Below are 19,338 nucleotides of genomic sequence, written 5' to 3'. Positions count from 1 at the left end.
TGTCTGAAGAGCCCATGATGAAGGTAGCAGCTCCCTCACCTCAGTGGAGGCCAAACACAGCCTACACTTGGCACTTTAACCCCTTAAAAGCCATTCCTTCTAATAACAATAATCCTGCAAGGAGCTGCCTAAGAACAGCCTCCCCCCCTCGTCCCCTGCCCAAGGCATTGACTGCCTCTGACCCAGCACTGCTGGACCCAGCCCCAGGACACAGCCCATAGCTCAGTAACCTCTGCCCCTCTGTAAATAACCTTGGAGTGATGTGAACAGTTTTGAGTCAAGAAAACAAAACCCCCTGCAACAATGGAATAAACAGACTCTAGGGACTTGGCCAGTACCCCTCCTGTAATGTTCATTGTATATTTTTTTTTTGATGTACTATAACTGTTGGGGAAAAAAAAAAAAAAAAGGATAATATTTTGATAATCGAATCTCATCGCTTTATTGTGTTACTCAGTAAATAAAAGGAAGGAGTATAAACAAGGCAGGGATTTCTTGTCATTTTTTTTCCTCCTAGATCCAGACTAGCAGAAGGGAACATGTGTTGCTGGACAGGACAAGGCCACCTTCCATTTGTCTCATGGACAGGTTCTGAGAGGAGAATCAGCACCGTGATAGATGGGCAGTGAGAGCTGACACAGCCCCAGGCATCAGGGTGTGGGGGATGTGGAAACCCTGCCCTGCCCTACACTCACCCAGGTGGGATGGCTGTTTCTGCAGGTAACAGAGCAGTGGCCACTGCCAGGTAAGGGGCAACCTGCCAGGGCCACGACAGGGATGGAGCAGAGCTGCTCTGACAGCGGCTGCGCTGGAGGCAGGGCTAGAAAATGGGCTCTTCCCACATGGTGGGAGCGGCTGGAGAGAGGGAATTGTTCCTCGGGCCCGGCTGAGCTCAGCCCTGGAGCTGATCTCCACCTGCTGGCCAGCCCCTGGCTGTGCCTCCCCTCCAGCAGCACAGCCCTAGGGTCTGCCCGGAGACCTGAGGGGTGTCACTGGGTGAATCCTGGTTTTCCTGTAGCACCTCTAACACCTGCAGGAGCTGGGCACTAAAAAGAGCAGGCCCTGTCCCAGTGCAGGGAGATGGGTCACCTCTCTCAACCTCAAAGACCATTCCCCAGCCCTGGGACACCCACTCCTCCTGCCACCACGCATCCCACGGGCTCCACGCCGCCGAACAGGGTCAGCAGGAGGTAGGTGTGAGAGAAGCAGGGAGGTGAGGGTGAGGAGGTGGCAAGGGAAGGAGAAACAAGGTTCAGCCATCCATGGATCCACTGCCCTTGTTCTTACGACTCAGGGGGAAAGCAGACTTGCTCTGTGGCTGTGTCATCTTACTGGCCAGGTAGATGAAGGGCTCGATCAGCGTCCGCCGGTCGGCCACAGACACCTCCCACAGCTTCACCTTCTCACCCTTGGCCCAGTGCTGTGCTGCATCATGGTCCACCCGGCGCTGCTCCTGCAGGTCACACTTGTTGCCCAAAACCACGATGGTGACCTGGTCAAAAAAGGGTGAGAAGAATCCTTGGAGGTACTGAATGCAAGAGCTGAACTGTTCTGCCTTGAAGAGCTTCTTGAAGGCCCATTTTAATGGCTGGGAAACTCCACGTTTCCCAGTGCTCTCTCCTGGCTGCTTCCCCTCCTGTCTGAGTCTGGATGTCTCCAAGCAGCCCCAAATGGATGTGCCTGCTAAGCACCTGCACACTCTCAAAGCACCCCAGGACAGCAGCCAGGTACAGTGCAGAGTCCTGAAGCACAAGGGCCCTGTCACTGTCTTGTGACAAGCTAGAGAAAAGGAGTTCCTGCGTGATAACACGAGCGAGGGGCACAGATCCCACCCTGCAGCTCCTCTCCCCCGGGGTACTCACCTCTTTCTTATCTTTGGACTTGTCAATCTCCTTCTTGAGGAGCTCCACACGCTTGAAGGACTCTTTACTGTCAGTGCTGTAGACCAGCACGTAGCCGTCGGTGCAGGAGAAGCAGTGCTTGGGCAGCTCCAGGCCGTCCCGCAGGCCCCGCGTGTCGTAGAACCGCACCTGCTCACGCACCCCCCGGTCCGTCTCGATGGAGCCCACGTAAATGTCCTCCTGGGTCTCGATCATCTCGGACCCTGCAGGCGGGGACGATATGGGGACTCTGGCACACTCCAGGGAACTGTCTCGCCGCGGGGCCTGGGCTGAGCCGGTCCTCCGCCCTCCCTCCGGGGGTCTCCGGGTGCAGCCGTACCCAAGGGCCAGGCCCTGCCCACCGGCGCCTTCCCCGTCCCCACCGACTCACCCACCACATGGTTCCCGTACAGGAGCTGCTCCAGGATGGACGTTTTGCCGACCGAGGCCTGGCCGCACACCACCACCTTGCAGCTCTTCCCCATCGCTCCTCACCCACCGCGGCTGCCGGGGCGCGGCCCGGGCGGGTACCGGGGCCGCAGAGGCCTCACCGGGAGCGGCGGAAGGGGCGGGGTCTGTAGAGACCACAGCGCCCCCTGCGGGCGGGAGGACCGCGGCTTGCGGGGACCTCGGGGCCGCTGTGATGGCGGCTGCGGGTTGCGGGGTCCCGGTGCTGGGTCCTGGTGCGGGATCCGTGCTCGGGGTCCCTGCCTGGGGCCCCCGGCCCTGCCCGGCCCTTCCATAGCGGGCGGACCCCGCGCTGTCTCCGCCCCATCCCCGTTGTCAGCGGAAGCTCCGCCCCTTCCGCTCCCGCCCCCGCACCGCTCCCGTTCGCAGCCCCGGCGCTAAAATGGCGGCGGCGCCCGAGTGCGATGTGATCATGGCGGCGCCCGAGGGACTCGGCGAGACCGAGAGCGATGAGGAAACGCGGAGGTAAAGCGGCTGCCGCGGGCCCTCCTCGTCCCGCCGGGATGGAGAGGGGGCGGCCGGGGTCGAGCTCCCGGGCTGGGGGCGGCCGCGGGCTGCGGGGAGCACGGGAGGGACCCGGCGCGGTTCTGCCCGGGGTCTCGGTGCGGGAGAGCCGCGGGTGCTTTCCCGCCCCTTCCCGCACAGGTCAGCGCGGGCGGCGGCGCGCAGGGCCCCTCGAGCTTCCCGGGGGCTGCGGGAGCTCAGCCCGAGGGGCTCCGAGCCGAACCGGGCCGGGCCGGGTGCGCTCCTCTGCCGTGGGTCGCGGTCCTGGAGGCAAAGACCGCTCCCTGCCCGTGGGTCTCCCGGGGCTCCGAGCGCAGCCCCACCGGGCTGGAGCTGCCAGATGCGGGCAAGGGCTCTGATCCCCGCCCGGGACCGCTTTGTGTCCGGGTGTCCCGGTAGCGCGTCCCGTGTGAGCTCCCCTGGCCTCCGCGTGTAGCAGGATGAGAACACGGAGCCTGTGTGGAGGCAGCCCGGCCTCACTCAGCTGGAGCTGGAGTGTCCTAGAAATAGAAATAACATCCTCTCTGTCTCGGGGCCGTGCTGGCTGCTGCCTGCAGAGAGCTGCTTCCCATCCCTGAGGGTGAGGAGGAAAGGATTGGAGCAGTGCAGAAGGGGAAGCTTCTGTCTCCCAGATCCGAGTGCTCTTTGTTTCTTCATCCCCCCCAAATCCCTTCTACCTGGCACTACTGGAAGTCCCCACACAGCAGTTTCTACTCTGCCCTGCCTTGGTGTGGATGATGGTAAAAATGTCAGTGGCAGGCAAACGCTTGGGTGGAATCCTGCTCCGAAATGTTATTGTAATTAAAGAGCTTTGTCACAGTAAGTGATTTCTTACTGAAGTGGCCTGGTGCACCTTGCCCAGGGGAGCAGACAGTGTCACCTGAAAGAGGAGCTGGTGGGAACCCCAACCTTTCTTGCACAATTTCTTCTCAGGAGCAAGGGAGCTCTGGTTCCCAGCATCGCAGTCTCTGCAGGCAGCGAGGTGGGAAGGTCCAATGTGTAGGAAACTCTGCTGGCTCTGCAGCATCTGATGGTTTTCTCCTGGGGAACTAGGGGGGGAGAGAACTATTTCTGTAGAAGGTGAGGCAGTAGCTCTAGAAAATTACACAGTGGATGGAATTTAAAGGAGGAAGCAAAGCTGAAAGCGGCCTCTGAGGAATAGTATTTTCAAAATAATATTGATGGCCTGAGGTGTTTTCTGCTGCTTGTTTACTGTCAGAAATTGAAGGCTTAAGGAGCCATGCTGGGAAGGAACTGCCTTCCTGGTGATGTCATTCTAACGAGTTAAATTAGATCTTGCTGAAGAGGCACCTGGATGTTATGCATAAATGCTTCCAAGTTGCATGGCCTGTAAAGTTGGGAAAGCCCTGTTTGTTGGGAAGTCATTCCTCCCCCCAGGCTAATTATATGGGGTGTTTGAAATGCAAAAAACATCCAAATGTGAAAACCACGCTAAAAGCACAGCACTTTCTGATCGTGACCTCTAACATGACCCTTCCTTCCTCCTTCCCAAGTTTAATTGCAGAAATGATGGGTGCAGGAAACCAGTTGTGAATAGGATGATCTTCTTGGGAAGGCTGAGTGGAAGCAAAAATAGAAGAATTCGTGGGCAGGGCTGGGTCCTTGCCCTGCTCTGCAGGGAAGGCTCAGCTGGGAGCAGCAGAGGCAGCCCCCTGCATCTGGGTTTCTCTTGCTGTCAAAAGGCCAGTGCCATAGTTCACTGTTATTACCATGAAGTGCTTTTGTAGGTGATTTCGCAATGTTTCCTTTTTTGTTGTTGGGATATTACTCCTTTATCTTGCTAAAAGAGAAAATGTGTGGGTAGGAAATGCTTTTTTTGTTCACAGTTCTTTTTTTCTGGTTGCTCAGAGAGTTCAGGCTGTACACACTCCTGCCTTCCTATCAGCCAGGGCAGATTTTCTTGTGCATTAACCTCTTCTCTGATTTTGGCCCTTTCTGGCTTACAAAAGTTGCTTAACTTCTGTGGCTGAATTAATCCAATGTAAATTAGGGTGATAGTAGTTGCTTAATTAGGTGTCTAATGCCTGTAAAACATCTTGAACCGTGTAAGGGCTATACAGGCACTCTGTTAAGAGGCACAGACATACACTTGAACTTGAGTTAGAGCAGCCTTTATGATGTGTCTGTGCCAGCTTCTATAAAAAACAGCAAAAATAACTGAAAACCTATTGTGAATCATTGCTGTAAGGCAGCATCAAGGGTCTACATGTTCTGTACTTCTGTTTGGGAATGACAATATGACAAGATACAGGTTCTTTGCTTCAGGACTCACCTCTGTCTGAACATGTGGTTCTCCTCTCTGCAGCTTGGTACAGATTTGGAAATTAGCAAAAGTGGAGACCTGTATTTCAGGATGATTGTAACTAATGCACTGAAGCAGCTGAAAACAAACCAAATGGCTCACTCAGGGGTTGTTTAAGGGACAGGAATAGAGTGTGGTCACAGGATAATTATTGTCTGCTGCTGTATAAATTGTGTGGGTCCTTATGGAAAAGCGTTGATGTAATTGCATTAATTTTATCTGCTGAGTAGTGATGCTGTTAGTGGCAGCTCCTCTGCTGGGGAGCAGCTGATGAGAAGGGGTTGAGTTGTTGTGGGGCAGTCAGGGATTGGCCCATCCCAAAAAAGTTACTTTTCATTTTTGTTTTTAAATGAGTTTGAAAGGTTTCTAACCCATGGGGTTGTTGGTTTGTTTTTTTTTTTCCCTGGGACCAGCTGGTCTTTGAGCTTGGGATCACTGGAGTTCTGCCAGGGAGAATTTCCTTGTCATCTTCCTGGCAGCTCCAGATCCTGTTTGATGTCCATGCTTAAGGCTGGATCTTTCTTCTCATTCTTCAGCACTGGAGGATGTGGAAGCCTTTTAAAAAGAACCATCTCAAAATCATTCAGAAAATATCATTACGGAATGATCTGCACAGACTGTTGCTTTCACAGCACCTTTGCTGCAGACTTCAACTCCCCTTAGTGAAGCCATGAACGTGAAAATCTGCTGCAGGAGGGGAAATTGTGCAGAAGGTGAGAAGGTTTCAGTCCTTGGTCACTGATTAGTTGGGCAGATGTTGCCTGGAGGTTGCTGGGTGTTGGGTGATCAGCAAGAGCCTTTCACTGCTGTTCTGCATGAAGTGAAATGGCCAGGCACCTCCTCAGTAAATGTCATCTCTTGGTGGCTTTGACAGGGAGTGCTGGCAGGAGCAGGGGGTGAGGTGTTGGTGGGGAAGCATCTTATGGGATGACCTGAAGAAGGCTCCACTGTTCCTCTTCTCCTTGTAAACCAGAGCTTGAGTTTCCCAGGCTGTGAATCCAATCCATTTTACAAATATATAATTACTTTATAATCTTATGATAACATGAGAAGCAGCAGAAGGTGCTCACGTAGTTGCTTGCTCTTCCGTGTGTTTGCAGAGCAGTTGAATACTCAGAATTAGGTGGTTGGTTTGTACAGTGTGAAAAGCTGCTCAGTACCTACAATTCCAGCCTGTTTCTTCCACATGAGATGTGCATTTTTAGGGTGAATCATGTTGTAAATGCAGTTGTTTCACCGTGTAATCCTTACAGCTTGCTGGCCTCTGTGCAGCAAAGCAATCTCTGGCTGGTTCTAGATCCTTCCATGGCTCCTCTCAGGAACTACGGCATGATCCTGCCAGGAGTGCTTTTGTCATTCCTATGAATTAGGTTAATTTGGAGCCCTCTGAACAAGGGGTGTTGTATAACTGCAATTAGGGTTTGGGGCTGGTGGGTTGGTTGGTGCTCACAGCTTCAGGGGGAGGTCTGGTTCATTCCTTTGATTTCTTGTGGTGTGTTTTGGTTCTTGGGGCTTTTGGTTTCCCATGTTTGAGTTTGGTTTCAGGTACTGGGAATGTGCTGTGGTGTGTGCTGTGGGTAGTGTGGGGTTTTCGTGTGCTCTCTGGATTAAATGCCAGCTTCATTGCTCTTGAACACTCTTGTGAGGGCCGTGGAGCAAACCTTTTGCTTTTGTTTTCCTTGCAGAGTTTTTAGACTATCCGTGCAGATACTTGCATGCACAGGCTCAGGATTTCCCTGGTTTGGGGCATAATGATGTACAGGGCATCCTTTCATTTCCACATTGCAGCTGTAGTAAACCCCCTGCGTGTTCAGTGGGGGGTGCTGATGTGCAGAGAAATGTCTGATGTGCAGTTCTGCTCTGTGCTGGGCCAGGGCTCTGCTGCAGTGGGCTCATGGGATGCTGTCTGCCTGCAGAAGATGAGCCACAGTCTCTGTGTTAAATATGATTTTGTGGTTTGGTTTTAGGAACCTCATTTTGCACCTGCAGCCTTCCTCCACACACCAGAGGCAGAAAAAACCAGACACTACAAATGGGAGATAGGTAGATAGATATTCCCTTCACTCCAAATCCTCAGACAGAGTGTAACACCTAACCTGGAGGAGCAGGCACTAAAGACAACACTGAAAAGACCCTGTATAGCTCTGTGGCCCATGTGGGCTCTGTTTGGCTTCTCTTCTGAGTCCCATAAGAAGGGAGGGGAGGGTATAGTATGTCCAGTGGCAAATATGACGCTAATTTTAAACACAAGACATCTGCCTGGTGTAAACTGTATTGAGATCACCAAACTTATTATACCCAAGCAGCTGAGTAACATCTGACAGCTGAGAATCTGGACTGGATTTCAACCAAAAAAATGCCAAGTAAAGGCAGCATGTCCTAATAAAGGAAAAGTCTCTGCAAGAATTGTTTTGGAAAGGCAGGTGTGCTCCTTTTGTCATAGCATCCCCCAAAAAGATTTGCTTGGTTTTGGAGCCTTCCTTAAATCCTAGGTTTTTATTTTTTTGTCAGTGTTTCGTAATGAAGGCAGGAAATGAAGTAGGAGTGAGGGTTGAGAGAGAGCAAGTCTGCCACCTGCTTCAGTGCTGAATTTCTGTAGCTGTTGCTTGGAGAGCCTGTACCTGTGTGCACGGAGGCTGTGCCACCACCCCTCCTGGACCTGCCAGGTGCTGTTGCTGCACATCCCAGAGGTATTTTGACAACTGAGAAGATGAGGTGCATTGCAAGGTGGGTCTGCAAATGCCTCTTTAGGAGCTGGAGTGGGAGGGGTGGGAGCCAGGAATCGGCGCTGGCGCGGGGGCAGCGTGTGGAAGCTCTGAGGAGGTGGCAGGAGTTGTTAGGCAAACGTGGGATTGTGTCACTGTGCTGCTTACAGCTCTTCTGTTCTGGGAATCGAGCAGGGGCTGAGCTTTCAGCAGGGCACAGGGAATAGAGGGAGCTTTGTCCTGGTTCCTGCTCCCACCAGGCAGGCAGCGGGTGCCGCGCTCTGCGTCCTGCGAACCCCGGGAGTGTGAGGAGTGTCAGGACATGTGGATGTTGCTTGTCTTGGTGGCAGGGGTGATAGGGGCTGGAGCTTGAAGAATTTGGGGCCCTGATGAATGATCTAAAAGAAGAAGAAAAAAAAAATTACTAGCTTGCAGGGAGAGAGTTACTCCAAACAGTCCCCTCTTGAGCCTGTGGTGCACACAGGCCATGAAAGACGAGCTTCTTCTTAAGGTCCTTGGTGCAACTCTTCCCACTTTGCTGTGTCCAGCATGGAGAGGCCCTGAGAAGACACCAACCTCCCCTCACAAAGGAATCCATTCAGCCTGGATTGTATTTTTAGCAAAGCACGATTCTTCTTCAGTTTCAAAAGTAGCAAGTGGGGAATGCAGCCTACATCAGTGTGAGATGCAGAATGATCTCATTCAGGCTGCAGCATCTGTTGGGGTTGAAACAATTACCAGTGATATCAGGAGATCTGCATTTTTTTCTTGTTATAGCCAGAGACCATGGTAAACAAGAACTGTTTTCTCTGTGTGCTTTCTATGTCAGTGGAGCACAACTGGGGAGAGATGCTTCTGTCCTTGTCTAGGCTCTCAGACCACAAGGAACTGTCTTTGCCTTTGTGCTTTGGAGGCAGTTTGCTTTTTCTCTTGCAATCTTTTCTTGTTGTTAAGCTTTTAGCCATGTGAGGAAAGGGAATACCTGTGTACTGCCTTCCTGCCAGGGCTGTCTGAGATGCTGTGGCTTGTTAGTATATCAGCCTGTGTTAAATGCTTAAAAGGGAACTGGAGCAATAAAAAAGAGTAGAAAGCAATAATTGCTGTTTTTCTGTGTTTATCATCTCAGAATATGGCTTCTTTGTGAAAGTTGTTTTTGCCATAGATCTGTTTTCTTTCTCCCATTTTCCCAGCTCTCTCCAGCAGTTTGTTGGCAGGCAGGATGCTTTGGCACCCAGCCCTTAAGCTGTATCTATTAGATGATGCTTCCTCATAACATGACAGGTAAAATTGCTCCAAGACTTGTGAATCAGGGACTGGTACACTGAGCAGGTCACAGTGGTGGCTCAGAGGGGTTCTGCCATGTTCACCTTTTCCTTTAGACTATGCAGCAGAGAGCTTCTGAAGGAAGGAACCTCAGCAGGGTCTGTGATTTTTCTTTTCCATTTATGATTACAGAAATGAGAGAATAAGGTTTTAGTTGAATTCCTTATAGCCAGGGTTTCTGAAGTGCAGAATTGCTGTTTGGTTTTTTCCTCACTGTGTTGTGAATGTTTGATCTGTAATATGCAAAAAAAAAAAAGGTTGCTGTGTTTGGACACATTTTTAGTCATGCAGAGTATGAGTCCTGCTGCTGATACTGATCCCTCCATCATAATCATTTCTATATCTTGTGGCCTGAGGCAAGGAGGGGCACGTTGGGGTGCTGTGGGGCTGGGCAGGTCTGGCTGTGTGCTGGTTCTGGGTGTTTCCTTTAGCAGAAAGTTCAAGGTAGAAGTGAGGAGCTGGCAGTGCCCTGTGTCCATTGTTCTGCCAGCTGGCAAAGCTGTGAGGGGTGGGTGAAAACAACCCCTGTGCATGAGGCAGTTGTGTGGGAATGGCCAATGGCAGCCCTGAGTGAGGTTAAAAACATGTGAACTCGTTTCAACACAATTGCCTTTGTTCTTTTTCTGGTAGGCTGGCTGAACATTGCTCCTGTTCACTGGGGTGGGGGATGTCCCTCTTGTCCCTCCTCCTGAGCTCAGCTCCTGCCTTTGCTGAGAGGTGCCCTGGGAGTGCCAATATGCACTTCCCCCTCCACCAGGACACTGCAGCTTCCAGGAGATAGATGTATTTCTCACACAAGGATCTGATCTCTAGGTACTTCCAAAATAATAATAAAAAATGCTAAGTGGTGGTTGACTCTTGCCAAGTTGGCTCTGCACCCTGGGGTCTAGGATTTGGCTGGGCTGCTCAGCAGAAGACTGCTGGGTCTGGAGGGAGAGAATCTCTGGGGCTGTGTCCCTGGTGGGACGTGAAGGATGGAGTCTGAGCTGGTCTTTGTTCTGGTGGTTAGAATTTGTCTTTGTCTGAGGGCAGAGTTCTGGCTGTGCAAGTGCACTGGAGGGTGGACAAACAGTGTCTGTTGCTCTGGCTACAGCAGTGAAGTCCCAGAGACATGATGTGAGTCTTGACTGCTGTATCTTAGAGTGGGGTGATGCTCCTTTTGAGTGGCCTTGGTTTTTACATGTTAAGCAATCTGAGAGGAGAAGCAAGTTAATTTAACTTCCACACCATGGAACAAGCAAGCTATCTCAGCTTATCTAAAATGGTGAAGGTGGGAGAAGAGAGAGAAGAGTTTAATTTCCTTCAGAGGAAACTTTGCTTTCAGGAGTTTAAGAGATGCTGTTTTAAACCATATGCTGTGTGTTTTTAAATGTCCCAAACTGTCTTTGCAAATGCTTGCTCTCAAGTGTGAGAACTATTTCTGGACCTGTTGCCAAGGCAGTGAAAGCTTCTGCTTGAGGCTTACACCCTTGTTTCTCCTTAATTTTGCTGTCTTTTGAATGTGGAAATTGTTCTTGGCCCTGCTGCTAAAGTATGTGAGAGTACTTGTAAAGGAAAGGCAGTACTCCATCTCCTGACTTGGATGAGTGCTGGTTCTGCAGCACCTTGCAGGAGTGGGCTGGTTTATTAACCATGTACAGCTGCCTGTGTTCTGCAGGGCTCCAGCAGCCAGCACCTCTCTGACTGAAGGCAGGATGCTCAAAGCTGGCTCTAGGCTGTTGTTACATCCCTGAGCATCCCTCTTTGTGGCCCTGGTAAAGTGATGAGATATCCTGGAGCCAGCAGGACACGCACTGTGCTGTGTTCTCATGGACAGTGTATACAGAGGAAACTTGTGGCAGTCACCTACAAGTTTTTTTTGAGCACTGAAGAGTTGTACTGAGATTGCTTAGGGATCAAATACTTGGTCACAGTCAGAATCTGTCCTGCTGCTCAATTCCTCCTAAAATTTGGTTCTTTCTTTTCTTTCAGGGAAGCAGAATCATTCAAGGAGCAAGGAAACGCATACTATGCCAAGAAAGATTACAATGAAGCATACAACTATTACACAAAAGCCATAGGTGAGAACAGTTGGTAATAATATTAATATTTGCTGGATACTGTGTCTAAAAATCAGAGCTGGTTATGGATTTAAAGTACACCAGCAGGGTTTCTAACAGTACATGCTGGACTGACCACCATGCATCACCTTAAGCCACTCAGGTGAGGTTATAAATTATGAAGGAATGCAAGTTTTTAATCCAACCATGGCTTTTTAATCTGTTCTGCAAGTCATACAGCTGCTTGCCTTGCACTAACAGTGAGTGCTCTAACATCTTCTCCAGATACCTGTCCTAATAATGCCAGTTATTATGGTAACAGAGCTGCTACACTCATGATGTTGGGGAGATTCCGAGAAGCACTGGGAGATGCTCAGCAGTCTGTCAGATTGGATGATAGCTTTGTAAGGGTAGGTGGAAAACTTCATCTTTGTGCTCTGCTCAGTAGCTTTGTGTCCACCTATTGCAGCTCTTGTAGTTCCCTTCTTACTGTCTCCTCAGGGCCATCTACGGGAAGGGAAGTGCCACCTCTCCCTGGGGAATGCCATGGCTGCCAGCCGCTGCTTTCAACGAGTTTTAGAACTGGACCATAAGAATACCCAGGCACAGCAAGAGGTAAGAGGGGCTTAGCATGGAAATATTCCCAGTAGACAGGGTGGTCGAAGGCAATGAGTGGAACTGGGAAGGCTTTTGCTGTGTATTTGCAGGGTGGAATCCCAGGTAACAGTTAGTGATGATTGGTCATGTGCTGTGAGGTAAGGGGAAGAAGTTTTCTGTTTTTCAGTAGACTGCCAGGTTACAGGGTTCCTTTTGTGTGATTGTGTCCTCTTGGCAGACAGGCGTGCAGGTTGAGCTGGTGGTGCACACAGCAATCCTGAGGAGAAACAGTGAATGGTAGCAAGGGAGCACAAAACTGGGTGATGCAGCATGTAAAAAGCTGCTGCTTTTCTACCTCATTCACAAGGGTTCGTTTTCCTGGGATACCATTTAGGTCACTTGATTTCCAAGTGATCTAATGCTGGCAAAAGTATTTATTTATGTGACCTGCTTTATCATTCTGTGGTCTGCAATAGTTTTTGCTCTGCCACTTTGGGAATTAGCTGCTTACATGCTGCTCAATGGTGTTTCAGAGCAGTGACTGTCCTGCAGCTCTTGATGTGTTCTGTCTTTCAGCTGAAGAATGCCAGTACTGTGCTTGAGTATGAAAAAATAGCTGAGGTGGATTTTGAGAAACGGGATTTCAGGAAGGTAAGGAGAACTCAATTGTTTCCTGTACCATTATGAACTGAGATATTTTGCCTGGCCAGTTCAGCCAGGTGTATGTCCAGTTTCCTTGCCTAGCATTAGCTGGGCCGTGCTGGAAGGTGCTGTACAGCATCCTCCTGTCAGGGCAGGGCTGTCCTGTGAACTGCAATAGCAGTGGAAACGTCAAGAACTCTTGTTCTTGTAGCACTGAGCAAATGAAAAGTGAGGAGGGTGACTGGCTGGGGCTGAATATCTTCTGTTACTCTTTGCTTTGCAGGGTGAGTGGAACCATGAATGAACTGTTTGATACAGATTTTGTCAGCAGCAGCACTGGATCATGCTTTGCTTCTAAATTGCATATCCAGGATTCTTCTTTCCCAACTTTTTACTTTGAAAAAATAAAAGAGTAGTCTGTCTGGCAGCGTTATAGTGAGGGTCATTGAAGGAGGAATGGAGGAATGCAGATCTGCGTGGGGCATTCTCTGTTACTGTTTCCAAATCTTTCATCTCAAGGGCTGGTACTGACCTGATACAGCAAGAAATGACAGCATGAGATCTGAAAGGCACCAGGCACTTTTTATGCAACTGTTTCTGTTTGGTGGATGCATGTAGGGCCCAACTTTGGCCCAGAGAGGAGATTGTTCAGCACATTATTCTCATTGTTCAGGTCACTGACTCTTAGGATAAACCCAAGGTTTTGGAAGCATAAATCCCAGCTTTGCATCACCTGGTTATGAGGAGCAAATGGGCTGTGTGGTCAATCCAGATGTCGTGTGTAGGCATTGCCCTGCCTGTAGTGCATGCTCTGGGCTTCTGCATCTCTCCCTTCACTTCTTCCTTCTCACTTCACTGGAGAGACTTGCATGAAATGTCATCTTTGTTTCTGGAGAGCTGGTCTTGCTCCTTCCTCACTCAGAAGCTGTTGGCTTCTTGGTCAGGAGCACAGTGCTTCCCACAGCAGGCAACCCTGATGTCACGAGCTGGGGAAGCAGATGAACCTTGGTGGAACAATGACCCTGTTCTCATGCAGATGTCCCCACCAGAGAGGCAGAGATGGAAAAGACCCATTAGATCACCCTGCCCATTGCAGTCAGAGCAGTGTAAGATCAGTCCCTGCACTGTACTTTTTTTGTGTTTTGTCCAGGCCAAACTGTCTCCATCTATTGAATTTCTCAGTCCTTCCCACATGCCTTTATCGTGCAGGAAACAGGGGCAGAATTGTTGTCCTGTTGGGCCTACAGTTTCCAAAAATCTAAAGGGATGGACCTTCTACAGGTGTCCCTTTAATCTTCTGTGTAGTGTTGTGTCATAGTAATGTGGCAGGTGCTACAGATCTTTGAACAAAAGCATTTTAAAAGACAAATTTTCTAATGAAATGTGTCTCCAGCAGCAGAAGAAACAGATGCCTGCACGCTTGTCTTCCTGTTCAAAGACAAATACAAAATCTCAAGTGTGGTAATGGTGCAGCCTTTCAAACGAGACCTCTGGCTGTTTGCTTTGCTCAGATGTCTTTTTTTTTCTTCTCACACCAGGTTGTATTTTGCATGGATCGTGCTTTGGAGTTTGCTCCTGCTTGTCACAGGTTCAAGATCCTCAAGGCTGAGTGTTTAGCGTTGCTGGGTCGCTACCCAGAGGCACAGTCTGTAGCAAGGTGAGTGTCTGAAGGTCTAGAGTTTGAGAAACAGCTGTTGCTGTGTCCTAGCTGCTACCAAAGTAGTCCTTAATGCAAGTTGTGATGCAGGAGAGTGCACAAATTTTATCCCCTTTAACATTAATCTTACCAGGAGCTGTCTTTAGACTCCAGTAATAGCCACCAGTCTTCCTTGAGCAAGTTCCCTTACTTGTAGCACTTCTGTACCATGGGTGTTATAAAATAACAAAACAACCTGGTGAAAGAAGAGTGCTTTTGGAGGGCAGAGGGAAACAGGAGTAGGGAAACATTTCACTTCTGTTCATCCTTTATTGCAGTGACATCTTACGAATGGATTCGACCAACGCAGACGCTCTCTATGTCCGTGGGCTCTGCCTCTATTATGAGGACTGTATTGAGAAGGCAGTGCAGTTCTTTGTCCAGGCTCTCAGAATGGCTCCTGATCATGAGAAAGCTTGTCTTGCCTGTCGTGTAAGTTGGCAATACTGGGAATGGGACTGCAGAGTTACTGGGATTTTGTCTGTTTGGGTTTTGTTCTTTGTTTGTTGTCTTTTTTGTTTTGTTGGTTTTTTTTATTCAACCAAACACCCAGCTTGGTTCTGCTGGATCTCTAATGGTTAAGTGGCAAAATAAGGTGCTTGGTACCCCTCAATCACTTACCTAATGTCTTTACCCAGGATCTGTTTTCTTTCAGAATGCCAAAGCACTTAAAGCAAAGAAAGAAGATGGGAATAAAGCATTCAAAGAAGGAAACTACAAACTAGCATATGAACTGTACACAGAGGCACTAGGAATAGATCCAAATAATATAAAAACAAATGCCAAACTCTACTGCAACCGAGGGACGGTTAATTCAAAGGTAAGAAATGGTCTTCCCTCGTGTTCCTGACCACATAATCTGCAAATCAATTGTTGTGGAGAGCATAGGCCTCTCTGGCTGCTGGATCTCCTGGTGCTGTAGGCAATGTTTCAGGTTTTGTAGTTGCACAATGTTTGGATCTGTTCCAAACTGCCAGCAAAGTTCACTCTGGAAGAAACAAAACTTAAATACTCGGGCTGCACAGAGTGGGTGGGACAGAAGGGAACGTAGTTCAGCCTTATCTTAGTCAGCATAAAGGCATCTTAATGTTTTCTTCCTGGTAATAAAGAGATTTATCTTATTCTTCCTGTTGATCATCTGTCTTGCTTTGGGTTTTGATCTAAAAAAATACAACCTCATTTAAAAACTCTGGACAGTCTTTCCAGGTTTGCTCTTGCATTTTAGTCATATACTGTCCAGAGAAACATTAATTTTCCTGCCTGTGAATCAACTGGAACACAGAAGAACTTGAGTTTCAAATCATTCTTGGGTAGACCCTTGTTTCCAAGTGCATTTCTTAAAGAGAAGCACCATGTAGTTCTATCATTTCAGTAGCCAAGCTTCTGATTTTTCCCTAGGGACCAAAAGCTTTGTGGGATCAAGAAAAACTTCCTAGCTGCAGACCCACGAAACAGTGCAATTTTCTAAGCTTTTTACACAATTGCCTAAAATCATAGTGCTACAAAGCAGAACTTGTTCTCTGCTTGGGATTCATTTAACTTCTCTCTGACATTGTAGCTTAGGAAACTTGAAGAAGCAATAGATGACTGCACGAATGCAGTGAAACTGGATGACACGTATATCAAAGCATACTTGAGGAGAGCACAGTGGTGAGTAGACCTTTAGAATGGACCTAGTGAGCAGGTTTGTGGGTAGTAACCTCATCCCTCCAGCACTGAGTGATAGGGAGAACAAATCTGAAACCTCACTGAACCAAAGGCTCTCTAAAGGGGCCCTGAATTTATGTGAGGAGGAGACATGGGGAGCTCTGGGTAGTCTGTCCTGCCTGCATTGATCTGGGACTGCCAGTTGTCTCCTTTGGAACTTGGGAATCAGGGAAGTAGCCAAAGCTCTCTTCTGACTATGGATTTATTTGCTGCTTTCCTCAGTTCTGGTTATTGCCCAGTCTGTGTTAAGCTGTCTGGCACAGTGATGAACCAGAGCCCTTATTGCTGCCCTCCTATTGTGCATTCAGTTAAAATCTTCAGTGTTCTTGAGCTTCATCTCAGTAATTGCTAAATTACAGTGAGTAATTAATACTTGAGTGAGGCTGAAGCACGAATACATGGGCACACATCTCTCTGAGGTGCCAAGATTTTCCCTTCTGACCAGCCCTGCTAGTGTACAACTTTACCAGCTTCAACTCTGCAATATCTCCCTTGAAATCTTGCTGGCTGCCACTAGTTCCTCCCTCTGGAGACAAAGTAAATTATCAGATCATTAAAGTAGAAGTTGGGCTGCCAAGTGAGATAGCAGTTTCCATTTGGAGCCCAAAGTATAGGTTCCTGTGCCAGGATTTCCCACAAATAGCAGGTGTCTGGGCTTCAGGCAGGCCAGCAGTGACCCTTTGCACATTCCTGTCATGACTCTGCTTTCTGCAGTCCAGTGTACATCCTTTCCAGAATTCATATCCACCCAGAAAGCTTGTTCCTGAACCCCCTCTTGATACCTCCTGTGAAGTACACCTTGACCACAGGTGTTTCTTTCCACAGTTATATGGACACAAAACAATATGAAGATGCTGTAAGAGACTATGAAAAGGTTTATCAGACAGAAAAAACGAAAGGTGAGCATGTTGGCATTCTTCTGGTGTGCACGAGTTTTCCCCTTAACTGTCAGTGTTTCTGTTGTTGCTTTTTATGCTTTTTCCCCCGCAATATGCTGTGATTTGCAGGCTTTTACCCCAGCAGGACAAAACTGGAAAAGTCCTCAGGATCATGCTGAAATGCCTGTCTCAAAATCTGGTTTCTCTCCCAGCTTTGAATGCTGAGAAGATAATTGAGCTTTGTAGCTGAAGCAGTGCCCTAGATTTGGAGTATCTGGTTACAGTTCTTGTTCTGAACTGTCACCTTGCTTTCTAGTAACCTGAAATGAAAGGGACAGAAATCTTAGTCCTTGTGGTTCAGTGTCTAATACTGGTTTAATAGCTCAGAGATGTTTACCTAGATTTGCAAACAGCCTTAAGGGGACAGTGAGGCTTTTACTGAGCCCCCTCTGTACATACAAGGGGCTTGGTTACTTGTGGCACTTGAGTCCTTCAACCTGTCACTTCAACACGTTGTTTTTCATCCTGTTATAAAGCAGGAGGTTGTGCCTGGCACTAAAGCTGCTTTCCCTGGCATTGCACTTTGTTCTAGAACACAAGCAGCTTCTAAAGAATGCACAAGTGGAACTGAAGAAGAGCAAATGGAAAGACTACTATAAAATCCTTGGGATTGACAAAAATGCCTCTGAAGATGAGATCAAGAAGGCTTACAGGAAAAGAGCACTAATGCATCACCCAGGTACCCACAAACAGGCTGTTGTTAGAGCACAGGTTGTTGCTGTGATCCCCTTGCTCCATGCACATGCCCTGTGTACCCATCACTCAGAGGCAGGAAAAATCATGAGGGGGGATTTCTGGACACAGAGCAGATCTGACCCCACAGATCACAGGCTCCATTCACTCTAGGAACCAAAAGCATCTTCCCTCCTTGTTTTTGGATCTCTAGACCGACACAGTGGGGCAAGTGCTGAAGTACAGAAAGAAGAGGAGAAGAAATTTAAGGAGGTTGGTGAAGCTTTTACCATCTTGTCAGATCCCAAGAAGAAGGCTCGCTACGACAGCGGGCAGGATCCAGAGGAGGATGGATTGAACGTGGGAGGTAAGTGTTTTTTTACAGTATTCTACCATGGAAACCCTCAATAAAATTTGACCATTTAAAGTCTGCTTTCTCTAAAACAAACCTCCCATTTGTAACAGTTCTATGAACTGACTCAGTTTGGTCACTGGAAGCATTTGAATGGCCCATCTGCTTGGAGTGGTTCCACTTCTGTTTGTAAAAGTCTTTATGGACCCTCAATTAAGTGACAATTTCTAAACTATGAAAAATGTAACGGGCTGGTTTTTAAGTTCAACTTACAACTTCCTTTTCTTTCCCGTAGACTTTGATGCAAATAATATCTTCAAGGCCTTCTTTGGTGGACCAGGTAGCTTCAGTTTTGAAGGTAGGTGGAAGTGTTCTGTCAGCTTTGGAAACATAAGGATGCAAATCACTTGACAGGACAACTGACCTTCCAGAAGGTCTGTGCTGCTCAGGAAGTCTCTGACTTCTCACAGAAGTATCTCGGGGCTCTTGGAAACTTCTGCCTGCACAGCATCCTGGCAGGTGCTGGTTCTTTTGTGTCTAAAAGCAACAGAAGCCAGGGGTTATCTTTTCAGGAAGTATGTGTAGGCTGTGCTGAGTGGTTCTTTGCTTCTTAGAAACAGTTGCCCATGTCTTGGGTGCAGCTGCAGGTGCTAAACCAACAAAAATCACCAAGCACCCAGCTCATTTCAGGACACCTCTTAAGGGATGTGTGTGTAGTCAACCAGATTGTCTTTGAATTGAGAACGTGCTAATATGTTTCATTTTCTTTTTCAGCTTCCGGGCCTGGAAATTTCTTTTTCCAGTTTGGCTAAAAACCCCACAAAACCCTCACCCACCTGACCTGCTTATTTTAACCTTGAAAACGGACATACTTAGACTCCTTCCTTCATCATGTCTCGTTGTACTTAGAGCAGTTTCATTTTTCTGGGTTGGAGACCTCTGTTTTGTGTGCTTTTGTGTGTGAAGAGGAAACCAGCTCGGGGAGGGGAAGGCTTATGAATTTTGTTTTACTGTTAACTTTATTTAAAAAAAAAAAGAAAAAAAAAATAAAGCTTTGAATCTTTTGGTCCCTCCATGCTGGCCCGTACTTTCAGACTGTTCCTGCTCCTCAGCAGAGGATTTCCCTGAAGTCCTCCCAGAATCTTGACTTGTAAGAGGGTGAAGTAATCTCCTATTTTTGTTTCAGTTGGCTCTGAAGTGCAGTATGGCAGCATGTCTGGGGTTTGTAGTAACTTGTAAGTTATCTTGATCTTCTGCAAATGTTGCCAAGATTGAAGCAAGTTTCACACAATCATGTTTTACCTGCCAGCTGTCTTTTTTTTTTTTAATTTCTTGCTATTGTTCTGCCAGAATGGTATACAGGGCATTAACTGAAAGGGCAACGTGTGAGCTGAACAACTTTGTACCAGAGAAATGCTTCTTTGGATTTCAAAGAGCAACTTCTGTGGGAATTCCTTGTCATGCAGCTAGAATTAAGGGCTTTGTGTTTCCA

The 19,338-nt window shown here is 48.2% G+C and overlaps 2 protein-coding genes across 3 annotated transcripts; one reads left to right on the top strand and one right to left on the bottom strand.

Annotated features, from left to right (window-relative positions):
- Nucleotides 1-362: 362 nt before the first annotated feature.
- On the bottom strand, nt 363-2,634 carry NKIRAS2 (NFKB inhibitor interacting Ras like 2). 2 transcript variants are annotated; one of them, XM_030465988.1, is made up of 4 exons: nt 2,272-2,509; nt 2,026-2,104; nt 1,863-1,922; nt 1,305-1,492 (listed from the first exon to the last, which is right to left on the bottom strand). In XM_030465988.1, the coding sequence occupies exons 1-4, from the start codon at nt 2,363-2,365 to the stop codon at nt 1,396-1,398; spliced, it is 330 nt and encodes a 109-aa protein (XP_030321848.1). In that variant the 5' UTR covers nt 2,366-2,509; the 3' UTR covers nt 1,305-1,395. The 2 variants fall into 2 exon arrangements, with proteins under 2 accessions (XP_030321847.1, XP_030321848.1); XM_030465987.1 differs by having other exon boundaries at nt 363-1,492; nt 1,863-2,104; nt 2,272-2,634.
- DNAJC7 (DnaJ heat shock protein family (Hsp40) member C7) lies at nt 2,616-18,921 on the top strand. Its single transcript, XM_030465983.1, has 14 exons — nt 2,616-2,813; nt 11,175-11,263; nt 11,528-11,652; nt 11,744-11,857; nt 12,416-12,490; nt 14,020-14,138; nt 14,456-14,609; nt 14,833-14,997; nt 15,736-15,827; nt 16,710-16,783; nt 17,355-17,501; nt 17,709-17,861; nt 18,142-18,204; nt 18,621-18,921. Exons 1-14 carry the CDS (start codon nt 2,731-2,733, stop codon nt 18,656-18,658), a joined length of 1,491 nt encoding a protein of 496 aa, XP_030321843.1. The 5' UTR covers nt 2,616-2,730; the 3' UTR covers nt 18,659-18,921.
- Nucleotides 18,922-19,338: the final 417 nt, after the last annotated feature.

Source organism: Calypte anna, chromosome 27, assembly GCF_003957555.1.
Source record: "Calypte anna isolate BGI_N300 chromosome 27, bCalAnn1_v1.p, whole genome shotgun sequence".
NCBI lineage: Eukaryota > Metazoa > Chordata > Aves > Apodiformes > Trochilidae > Calypte > Calypte anna.
The sequence above is the reverse complement of the archived record's forward strand: the minus strand, read 5'-3'. Positions and strand labels throughout refer to the sequence as shown.

Excerpts from the sequence above, each read along its gene's own strand:
- NKIRAS2 (XM_030465987.1), bottom strand. The coding sequence starts at position 2,365 with ATGGGGAAGAGCTGCAAGGTGGTGGTGTGCGGCCAGGCCTCGGTCGGC. Across the intron at positions 2,105-2,271 it reads GTACGGGAACCATGTGGTGG|GGTCCGAGATGATCGAGACC; the intron begins GTGAGTCGGTGG and ends CCCCGCCTGCAG. Across the intron at positions 1,493-1,862 it reads AGTCCAAAGATAAGAAAGAG|GTCACCATCGTGGTTTTGGG; the intron begins GTGAGTACCCCG and ends TTTTTTGACCAG.
- DNAJC7 (XM_030465983.1), top strand. The coding sequence starts at position 2,731 with ATGGCGGCGGCGCCCGAGTGCGATGTGATCATGGCGGCGCCCGAGGGA. Across the intron at positions 14,998-15,735 it reads GAGGGACGGTTAATTCAAAG|CTTAGGAAACTTGAAGAAGC; the intron begins GTAAGAAATGGT and ends CTGACATTGTAG. Across the intron at positions 15,828-16,709 it reads TACTTGAGGAGAGCACAGTG|TTATATGGACACAAAACAAT; the intron begins GTGAGTAGACCT and ends TTCTTTCCACAG.